Genomic DNA, 10,974 nt, shown 5'->3' on the forward strand with positions numbered 1-10,974 from the left:
ATCTAGTCACCAGTTAGCCAGCAAAAAGCTGGAAGTTGAGCTGCAGCTCAAGTGGTAGATGCCAGCCTTGAGGGAAACAAAGCTAAAGGACAGCACCCAGACCCTGAGTTCAAGCCCCAGTACTAGCACACACACAAAAATAAATAATAATAGTGCCGGGCACCAGTGGCTCACACCTGTAATCTTAGCTACTGAGGAGGCTGAGATCTGAGGAACATAGTTCAAAGCCAGCCCGGGCAGGAAAGTCCATGAGACTCTTATCTCCAATTAGCCACCAGAAAACCGAGTGGTGCTCTGGCTCAAGTGGTAGAGTGCTTGATTTGAGCTGAAGAGCTCAGGAACAGCGCTCAGGCCCAGAGTTCAAGCTTTACAACCCACCAATAATAATAATAATAATAATAATAATAATAATAATAATAAAAATGATGATGATGATGATGAAGAAGAAGAAGGAAAAGAGGAGGAGGAGGAAAGTGGCAGGTGACAGACTGCATGAGTTCACATTTTACTCCACCATTTACTATCTGCGAGCCTGGGAGGGTTAATTAATCTCTGGGGAGGGTTACTTAATTTTTGCATTTCATAAAATCATCCCTTCCCTGAGCTAGGAGCAGGGAAGGGGTTCATTCATACATGGAAAGTATTTCCTCTGGGGAAACTTTTGTTGTTATCTCAAGTCCTTGACACTGATACAACGTATAAAGCTGTGAAACTGTTGCCAATTGGGCTGCAAGTCAATGTATCTCAGTTTCCGAGGTTCACACCCCTTCCTTCCCTCCCATTCACAAAATTGTTGCCAATGAAAACTGACACACTGAGTTTAAGGCCTCTTAAAATAGATGAAGTACAGTATTATTAGCATTATTAGTATCACAGGGCTGGATTAAAGCATTGCTAGTATTTTGTGCCTTGAGATTCACATCCCAGGACTACCGTTCATTTCCTAGTGATCTCACATAAAATACTTTAAAAAAAAAATCTCAGGTGATATCCAAAAAGAAATGTATTCTTTATCTGACTCGTGTAACGGTAACCCCTTTGAACAATAACAACAACAACAACAACAATAATAATAATAATACATTTAACTTAAAACGAATTTTAAAAAAAAACCACCGGTGCCTCAGTTTCCTTGTTTGCAGAATGAGGACAGTATCTATATTAGGTAACACACAAAAACATGAGTGCATCTAGAAAGTTCCAGGTAGAGCTACTGGCAACAAAGTTGCCGTTTGCAGTGGACTCGAAGTGGGAGAAGTCAGTGGAAAATAGTGGAGGGCTCAGCTCCCCCTCCTGCCCCGCCCCTCTCTGCCCCGCCCCTCTCTGCCGGCCCCGCCCCTGCCGGCCCCGCCCGGCCCCGCCCCTCCCGCCCCGCGTCCGGGCCTGCACTAGTCTCGCGCGTTTTCCGTGTGCGCGAGCTCAGGCCGAGAGCCTGGACTGGCGGTTGGTCGGACGAGACCATCTGCTACGGGATGTAGGGGGAGCCCGGAGCCTACACGGCCACAGTCTCTTTCAGCCTTTGCTTTTCCAGGCCCAAGTGCTGGTCCTTTCGTGGTCTGTGCGCGCTCTTCCCTTGCTCGGGCTCTGCGCATGGAGTCGAGCCGTCGGGGCCGAGGGCTGTAGGGTCTCGGCGTGGCGTCCTCCCCCCGCCAGCGGGGGGCCGGTGGGACCGGACGACGGCCGGCAGGGGGGAAGGAGGCGGCCCTAGCGCCATTTTGTGGGGACGAAGCGGTGGCCGGGCTGCTGTCGGGACCTTCCCTGCTCCGTGTCCGTGTCGCGCTTCCCAGCCGCGGCCTAGCGGGTGAGTCGGTGGCGCTTCTCTCCCAGGACGGCCGGGCGCCGGGGCCCGCGCGTCGGGGGGCGGCCTGAGGCGGGCGCGGCGGCCTCGGGCCTGCTCGGCCTCCGCCCGGGGAGGGGAGCGGCGGCCCCGGGCCGGGCCTCGTCCCGCCCGAGCGGGCTCGCGCGGCCGCGCCGACGGGGCCTGGCGCGGGGCGGCGGCCTCCGGGGGAGGTCGGGCCGGGGGGGCTGTGTTTTCGGGTCCTCCGCACTGGGGGGCCGTGAGGGCCGCCCCGAGGCCTAGTGCCCCCCCCGCTGCCCCCCTCGGCCGTCGCGCGCGGGCTTCTGGGGGTGGCGGCCCCCAGCGCCGAGGGGCCTGCCGCCCAAGTGTGGCGGGTCTGCCCCCACGGAGGGACGAGGGGAGCCGCCCTCCCCCCCCGCCTTGGAGAGCCTCCCGCTCCCTCCGTCAGTTCGAGACTCGGCTCGAGCATTGCGTCTCAGGGACGGCGGCTTCGACCCACGCACGCGCACAAGCCTCCCCCCCCCCCCCCACACACACCCCGCCTGGCGTTCTCCTGGCGGCTGAGGTTTATTTACTAACGCGGCCCGAAGACAGCAGGGACTTGGAGGAGCGGGCGAGGTGGCGCTCGCCCGCGTCCCTGCACCCGGGTTGAGTCCAGGTCAGCCTGGGCTTAACGTGAGGAGACCTGGAGTCCGGGAAATCAAGTCGTGATTAGCTTACGTTTTCCTCTTCTCTGGCTTCCTGGACCCGCTGGTGATGGGACGCAGAGTTAGCGCTCAGGGGTGTTGTAAGTGAGCACTCTGAAAGAATGAATGGACTAGCGAGGCGTGACGTTTTAATAAATACTGTCGCTGCCCTTCCCTCCTCCCCGGTCCGAGGCAGCACGTGAAGTAGGAGAAGCCCAAATGGCAAGAATTTTTCGGGAAGTCAACTCGAGGGTGGTATCGGCAGATGATAAGTGACACAACTGTTGGGCATTTCTCTCTCTTTCTTCTTAAGTAAGGAAAGATGTCTGAGTACATCCGGGTAACGGAAGACGAGAATGACGAGCCTATTGAAATCCCATCTGAAGATGACGGGACCGTGCTGTTGTCCACGGTGACGGCCCAGTTTCCAGGGGCATGTGGGCTGCGCTACAGGAACCCGGTGTCTCAGTGTATGAGAGGTGTCCGGCTGGTGGAAGGGATTCTGCATGCCCCTGACGCTGGCTGGGGAAATCTGGTGTATGTTGTCAACTATCCAAAAGGTTTGTTAACCCGTTTGGGTTTGTGTCTCATCCTAAATCCTGGCTCATGGCCAGTTCACATGCTTTCTCGCTTCCTTTTTTTCTTTTGTGCTGGTCCTGGGGCTTGAACTCAGCCTAAGTGCTGTCCTTGAGCTTTTGTGCTCAAGATTAGCGGTCTACCAACTTTTGGGCCACAGCTTTACTTCCAGCTTTTCGGTAGTTAATTGGAGATCAAGAGTTGCACAGAGGGCTGGGATGTAGCTCAGTGGCAAAGTGCTTGCCTAGCAAGTGCAACGTCCTGGGTTCGATCCCCAGTACCAAAAAAGAAAAGACAAAAAAAATACAGTTAAAAAAAAAAACCAAACAAAAGAGTTGCACAGACTTTCTTGCTCAGGCTTTCTTTGAACTGTGATCCTCAAATCTCAGCCTCCTGAATAGCAAGGATAGGCATGAGCCACCAGCGCCTGGCCCAGCTAATTCTTTTTTAGAGATGGGTTTGGAAGAGTGCTAATGAAAATTAGAAACTATAAAACACCTTTAGGAAATAACTATATACATAAATGATAACTTGGGCTGGGAAGGTGGCTCAGTGGTAGAGTGCTTGCCTTGCATGCATGAGGGGTTCGATTCCTCAGCACTTACATAAACAGAAAAAGCCAGAAATGGCACTGTGGCTCAAGTGGTAGGGGCTGCCCCTGAGCTGAAGAGCTGAGGACAGCGCCCAGGCCCAGAGTTCAGGCCCATGACCCCCCCCCAAAAAAAAAAAAAAAGATATCAGAACAGTCATTGCCAAGGTGTAGGCAGTTACTAAGCTTTGTGGTGCTGTCACTTTTGTAAGTAAGATTCTAATGAAGTGTCTGGTATTTTAATCATTTGTCCTACACCATTGTTCAATCTTTTTTTTCTCTCTGAAATGAACATCAGTTGAAGTAGCTCAGTCAGATCTTAAATCAGTACAGTCCTGATTATAGTTTCCAGATTTTGATCTTATTCACTCTCCTTTCTGTCATTGATGTTCTAAGAAGTGTGCTCAGAAAGTGGATGCATTTTAGCAGTATTAAGGAATGCCAGTTTGATGAATCTGTTTCTTTTATTGTAACTTTATGACACAAAAGTCCAGCCATGAGTGGGACCTGTAATGCTAGCACTTGAGGGGCTGAGACCAGAGAATCACTTGAGCTTGAGTTCGAGACTAGCTTGGACAACAAACAAAAAAGAAAAATAAAATGTCACCTAAGTTTCTCTTCCATTCTTTTCTAAATAACCTAAGGTTAGGTTGATTGGGGCTTTTTTTAGTTTGTTTCCCTCATTGCCCTCCCCTCTTAAGTTTGGACTTTTTTCTTTTTGGGGGAGGGGGACTGGTCGGGGGACCTGAACTCTGGGCCTGGGCGCTGTCCCTCAGCTCTTCAGCTCAAGGCTAGCGCTCTACCACTTGCACCACAGCACCACTTCCGGCTTTTTTCTTTTTGCTTATGTGGTACTGAGGAATCGAACCCAGGGCCTCATGCATGCAAGGCAAGCGCTCTACCACTGAGCTACCTTCCCAGCCCTGGACATTTTTCTTACTACATTATTGTGTATTCATTGTTGCAATTTGAGGTAGAAAAAGTTTAAATTGTAGAATCACATGTAGAGATAAAAGTTTGTGTATACACATACACACACACATATATATATGTGTCAACTTTATTATATTCCTCTTTATATAAGAGGAATTCTTTTTTGTTTGTTTTTTTGTTTTTTGTTTTTGTCGGTAGTGGGGCTTGAACTCTGGGCCTGGGCACTGTCCCTCAGCTCTTCAGCTCAAGGCGAGCGCTCTACCACTTGAGCCACAGGGCTACTTCCAGTTTTCTGGTGGTTTATTGGAGATAGGAGTCTCAAGGTCTTTCCTGCCCGGGCTGGAACCATGCTCCTCAGATCTCAGCCTCCTGAATAGCTAGGATTACATGCATGAGCCACCAGCGCCCAGCTAAGTGGGTTTTGTTTTTGTTTTTTGTTTTTGTTGGTCATGGGGCTTGAACTCTGGGCCTGGGCTCTGACCCTGCACTCTTCAGCTCAAGGCAAGCACTCTACTGCTTGAGCCACAGCACCACTTCTAAGAGGAATTCTTTTTTTTTTTTTTTTTCCGGTCGTGGGGCCTGAATTCTGGGCTTGGGCGCTGTCCCTCAGCTCTTCAACTCAAGGCTAGCACTCTACCACCTGAGCCACAGCGCCACTTCCGGCTTTTTTTTTTTTCTTTTTGCTTATGTGGTGCTGAGGAATTGAGCCTCAAGCGTGCATGGCAAGTGCTCTACCACTGAGCTACCTTCCCAGCCCTAAGAGGAATTCTTATAACCAATTATTATTTTCTTATTTTTTATTTTTTTGTTTTTGGATCCGGTCGTGGGGCCTGAACTCTGGGCCTGGGCACTGTCCCTCAGCTCTTCAGCTCAAGGCTAGCACTCTACCACTTGAGCCACAACGCCACTTCCAGGGTTTTTTTGTGTTTTCTTTTTTTTGCTTATGTGGTGCTGAGGAATTGAGCCTCAAGCGTGCATGGCAAGTGCTCTACCACTGAGCCACCTTCCCAGCCCCCAATTATTTAAAATCTACAAAGTCGTAAGGTGGTAGGTTTTGTTTTTATTTACCTCTTGAGTGTCAACACGTGCTTGATTATGACTTTGAGATTTTTATGAGCCCCCAGTTGGAAACTGAACTGCAGCAGTCAGAGCTCACAACCCCTTCCTCTGCCTTGTGTCATGAAAGCCAATGCTACCCCTCCCCAGCTGTGCATCTTACTCCTAGGGTCTTCTGATTGCTTTATACCTAGTAAGGTTTCTGCTTGTTTTGTTTAGATAACAAAAGGAAAATGGATGAGACAGATGCTTCATCGGCGGTGAAGGTGAAAAGGGCAGTCCAGAAAACATCGGATCTAATCGTACTGGGCCTCCCATGGGAAACAACCGAACAGGATCTCAAAGAATATTTTAGTACCTTCGGAGAAGTTCTCATGGTGCAGGTGAACTTTGGTTTCCTTTAGCAGCCCTGCTCTACCAGTGAGTGGGCCCCAGCTTACTGTTAGGACAGCGGCACTGTCTTTCAGGTCAGCAAGTGAAAATTAATATTTGTTGTATAGCATTTCTGCCTAGAGGGCACTGAACAAAACTTGGCCTTGTACACTGCTATCACCTTTCATACTGTTAAGTCCTAAGGCTTTAGTGAAGTAGTGTGCACCATTAGCTCCTTTCCTCATTCATTAGTGGCAAGTTTTCTGCCTTTTCCTATTCAATTCGTCAAGATATGTAACCAAATCTAGTTCTTTTGTGCACTCTAAAACCTGCTGTTAAAATTCTGTGATGTCAATGAGTGTTCTCCAGTTACCTCCACTGGTGTTTCCCTTTTTTGGGGGGGAGGGGGAGGTCAGTCGTGGGCCTGAACTCTGGGCCTGGGCACTGTCCCTCAGCTCTTCAGCTCAAGGCAGGTGCTCTACCACTTGAGCCACAGTGCCACTTCCAGTTTTCTGGTGGTTAATTGGAGATAAAGTCTCATGGACTTTCTTGCCCAGATTGGCTTTGAACTGTGATCCTCAAATCTCTGCCTCCTGAGTAGTTAGGACTACAGGCAGAGCCATACTTTTTTTTGGGGGGTGGGGGAGGGTCTGGTCGTGGGGCCTGAACTCTGGGCCTGGGCGCTGTCCCTCAGCTCTTCAGCTCAAGGCTAGCGCTCTACCACTTGAGACATGCGCCACTTCTGGCTTTTTTTCTTTTTGCTTATGCGGTGCTGAGAAATCAAACCCAGGGCCTCATGCATGCAAGGCAAGCGCTCTACCACTGAGCCACCTTCGCAGCCCCAGCCATGCATTTTTTTATGTTAAGGAACTTGGTGTGGGTGTGTGTTGGAGTAAATTCAGTCATCTTTTCTAGGTCAAGAAAGACATTAAAACTGGTCATTCAAAAGGATTTGGCTTTGTTCGCTTTACGGATTATGAAACACAAGTGAAAGTAATGTCTCAGCGACATATGATAGATGGGCGATGGTGTGACTGCAAACTCCCCAACTCCAAGGTATTTTGCTCTTTTTCTCCTCTGTGCTTTGAGAATTGTTACCAACAGACTTAGAGGCATTATGCGGGATGTGTTCGCAAACTCTTGCTTTGTTGAAGTTTTAGGATTTTAATGTGTACTGAGTATCTTATGTTGGCTTGAAATGTTTCTTACTCTTCCAAACTAAAACTTTGGTGTTCTGTTGGGTTTTCCCCCCTTTTTTTGTGCCCTTACTGAGGCTTGAACTCAGGGACTGAGTGCTGTCCCTTAGCTTTTTCATTCAAGGCTAGCATTACCACTTGAGCCTACAGCTCCACTTCTGTTTTGTTTTGTTTGCTGGTTAATTGGAGATAGAGAGCCTCCTAGATTTTCCTATTCCAGATGGCTTTTGAACCACAATCTTCAGATCTGAGCCTCCTGAGTAGCTAAGGTTACAGGTACCAGCACCCAGCAACAATTTCTCAGTTGCTTGTTAAAATGTAAAGATAACAAAATACATTAATTTATTATACAGACCTAATTTGGTTTAAGTAAGAAGACTTTCTTTTTTGAAACATCATTTTTGCTAGGACATTTCTCTCCTAATTGCAATTTAATTTAAAATTTCATAATTTAAAACATTCCCAGTTGGGTGCTGGTGGCTCACACCTGTAATCCTACTCAGGAGACTGAGATCTGAAGATTGCTGTTGAAGCCAGCCCAGGCAAGAAAGTCCATGAGACTTATCTCCAGTTAACCACTCAAAAAGCCAGTGGTGGAACTGTGGCTCAAGTGCTAGACCACAACTGACATAATCCTCAGTCTCCTCTGAAGGCTTCCAAGATAGCTAAGTTCTGATAGAAGAGATGGAAAGGGGGCTTCCTTTAGATGACTTAAGTTGGTGATGGTTGTTTTTTTGTTTGGTTTTGTTTTTTGTGCCAGTCCTGAGGCTTGAACTCAGGGCCTGGGTCCTGTCCCTGAGCAGCAACTTGTTCAAGGATAGCACTCTACCACTTGAGCCACAGCTCCATTTCTGGAGGTTTGGCGATGCCAGTCTCACAGACTTTCCCCTAGCTTCAGAAATGTGACCCTTAGACCTCAGCCTCCTGAGTAGTTAGGATTTTAGTCATGAGCCACAATTGTCTGGCTTGCCTTACTAGGATTTGTAGCATTTTTACCCTGATTCCCTCTACGTCATTCACAAAGTAACTCTGATTTTTTTGTTTATTCATTTTGACCAGCAAAGCTTAGATGAGCCTTTGAGAAGCAGAAAGGTGTTTGTGGGGCGGTGCACAGAGGACATGACCGCTGAGGAGCTGCAGCAGTTCTTCTGTCAGTACGGAGAGGTGGTGGACGTCTTTATCCCCAAACCATTCAGGGCTTTTGCCTTCGTTACATTCGCAGACGATCAGGTATTTTTCTCCTTGGTCATTTGCGGGCAAGGGGGGGGGGGTAGCTCACCACACAGCATGTGATTTACATGGGCAAGGCACTGGGTTCAGTCCTCAGCACCACAAGATGATTGTGGTACTAGTTTGTCCCAGCTGGCTGCCATCCTAGGCTGGGTGGCCGTAGGTTGGCTGTGAAATGTTGTTTAGCTAGCCATAGGTATGTGACCCTTTATTTTCTGAAAATAGATACTATTGTTAGAAAAGTCAAAAGGTTTTTTTTTGGCGGGTGGGGTGGGGAATGAAATGAACATCCTCCAGCTTAGATAAGTAGTGTTTAAAATTTAGGGTCTCTTGCTGGGCTGGGGAAGGTCAGGTTTAGTGGTTCCATCCCTGTCTCTTGTAGGTGGCCCAGTCTCTCTGCGGCGAGGACCTGATCATTAAAGGCATCAGCGTGCATATCTCCAATGCAGAACCTAAGCACAATAGCAGTAGACAGTTAGAAAGAAGTGGAAGATTTGGTGGTAATCCAGGTGGCTTTGGGAATCAGGGTGGGTTTGGTAACAGTAGAGGGGGTGGAGCTGGCTTGGGAAATAATCAGGGTAGCAATATGGGGGGAGGGATGAACTTTGGTGCTTTCAGCATTAACCCAGCAATGATGGCTGCTGCCCAAGCAGCCCTGCAGAGCAGTTGGGGTATGATGGGCATGCTGGCCAGTCAGCAGAACCAGTCAGGCCCATCAGGCAATAACCAAAGCCAGGGAAACATGCAGAGAGAGCCAAACCAGGCTTTTGGTTCTGGGAATAACTCTTACAGTGGGTCTAATTCTGGTGCGGCCATTGGTTGGGGCTCAGCCTCAAATGCCGGCTCAGGCAGTGGGTTCAATGGGGGATTCGGCTCAAGCATGGATTCCAAGTCTTCTGGCTGGGGAATGTAGGTGGTGGGTTGTGGGTGTCTGGTTGGTTGGTTGGTTGGTTGGTTGGTATGGAATGGTGGGAATTTAAATTTTTCTAAACTCATGGTAAGTATATTGTAAAATACGTATGTACTAAGGATTTTCCAAATTGGTTTGTTCAGTGTGGAGTATATTCAGCAGTATTTTTGACATTTTTCTTTCAAAAAAGAGGAAGAGCTAAAGGAATTTTACAAGTTTTGTTACATAAAAGGTTGAACTAGTGAGTGGCTGAAAGGGAGCTGCTGTTTGCCTGAATGGTAAACCAACACTACAATTGATAGCAAAAGGTTTCTCCTGTACTCGTTTATCCCTGGACTTGTTAAGAGAATTCTTTGCATGTTCAAAGTGGAAACCATTGGTTAGAACTGCATCTTTTTCTCCTTGTTTTAATTTGAACCCCACCACATGGGTTTTCCCTGGGAACCTCTCCTGGGAGGTGACGGACGGTGTCTCGCGGTGTTTGGTTCTTTTGGTTTTGGTTTTTAACGCTTGTCTCCCCTCACATGCAAAAGTACAATATGAAGCCTTCATTTAATCTCTGCAGTTCATCTCATTTCAAATGTTTATGGAAGAAGCACTTCATTGAAAGTAGTGCTGTAAATACTCTGCCATAGGAATGCTTCTGTCACACGCTTTCTCATCCGAGAGTTCGCCATCACACTGCACAGGCTGCGTCTTGACGGTGGGTGTCCCATTTTTATCCGCTACTCTTTATGTCATGGAGTCGTATCAACGCTCTGAACGCAAGGCTGTGAGATGGAACCAGAAGGCTGTTTGAACTTTTGAAACCTTGTGTGGGATTGATGATGGTGCCGAGGCATGAAAGGCTAGTATGAGCGAGAAAAGGAGAGCGCGTGCAGAGACTTGGTGGTGCATAATGGATATTTTTTAACTTGGCGAGATGTGTCTCTCGATCCTGTGGGCTTTGGTGAGAGAGTGTGCAGAGAGCATTGCTAGCAAATAACGTACGAATGTTTTTGCATTCAAAGGACATCCACATCTGTGGGAAGACTTTGAGTTTTGTTCTTAGATAACCCTCTTAGCTGAATGTGTTAGTGAAATGACACTTGTACCTCCCCTCCCCCCTCGTCCACTGCTGTGAATGCTGTATGGTGTGTGTTCTCCTGTTACCGATCTGCAAGTGTGGGAACGTGAACTGAAGCTGGTGGGCTGAGAACATGGACTGAGCTTGTGGTGTGCTTTGCGGGAGTACTTGGAAGCAGAGTTCACCAGCGAGCCCAGGTGTCTCGCAGGTGCAAGTTCTCTGTCTGTTAGCTCCCCAGAAGAATGCTGTTTGCTGCAGTTCTGTGTCCTGTGCTTGGATGCTTTTTATAAGAGTTGTCAATGTTGGAAATTCTTAAATAAAACTGATTTAAATAATATGTGTCTTTGTTTTGCAGCCCTGAATGCAAAGAATTCATAGCAGTTAATTCCCCTTTTTTGACCCTTTTGAGATGGAACTTTCATAAAGTTTCTTGGCAGTAGCTTATTTCGCTTCAAATAAACTTATTTGAAAAGTTGTCTCAAGTCAAATGGATTCATCACCTGTCATGCATTGACACCTGATACCCAGACTTAATTGCTATTTGTTCTTGCATTGTCCAAAG

The 10,974-nt window shown here is 48.1% G+C and overlaps 1 protein-coding gene across 4 annotated transcripts; it reads left to right on the forward strand.

Moving 5' to 3' along the window:
• Positions 1-1,695: 1,695 nt before the first annotated feature.
• Positions 1,696-10,887, forward strand: Tardbp (TAR DNA binding protein). Of its 4 annotated transcripts, XR_011375568.1 has the most exons (8): positions 1,696-1,801; positions 2,798-3,044; positions 5,858-6,021; positions 6,926-7,066; positions 8,266-8,436; positions 8,819-8,945; positions 9,912-10,049; positions 10,768-10,887. XR_011375568.1 is itself a non-coding variant. In XM_070037346.1 (7 exons), exons 2-7 carry the CDS (start codon positions 2,807-2,809, stop codon positions 9,965-9,967), a joined length of 888 nt encoding a protein of 295 aa, XP_069893447.1. In that variant the 5' UTR covers positions 1,696-1,801; positions 2,798-2,806; the 3' UTR covers positions 9,968-10,887. The 4 variants fall into 4 exon arrangements, 2 of the variants coding, with proteins under 2 accessions (XP_069893447.1, XP_069893446.1); XR_011375567.1 differs by having other exon boundaries at positions 8,819-10,049; XM_070037346.1 differs by having other exon boundaries at positions 8,819-8,936; positions 9,912-10,887.
• The last annotated feature ends 87 nt before the right edge of the window (positions 10,888-10,974 follow it).

Source organism: Dipodomys merriami, unplaced genomic scaffold (genome assembly GCF_024711535.1).
Source record: "Dipodomys merriami isolate MVZ:Mamm:240054 unplaced genomic scaffold, mDipMer1.0.p SCAF_28, whole genome shotgun sequence".
Classification (NCBI taxonomy): domain Eukaryota; kingdom Metazoa; phylum Chordata; class Mammalia; order Rodentia; family Heteromyidae; genus Dipodomys; species Dipodomys merriami.

Coding starts and splice junctions, on each gene's coding strand:
- Tardbp (XM_070037345.1), top strand. CDS start 2,807: ATGTCTGAGTACATCCGGGTAACGGAAGACGAGAATGACGAGCCTATT. Junction 6,022..6,925: donor GAGAAGTTCTCATGGTGCAG/GTGAACTTTGGT, acceptor CATCTTTTCTAG/GTCAAGAAAGACATTAAAAC. Junction 8,437..8,818: donor TTACATTCGCAGACGATCAG/GTATTTTTCTCC, acceptor TGTCTCTTGTAG/GTGGCCCAGTCTCTCTGCGG.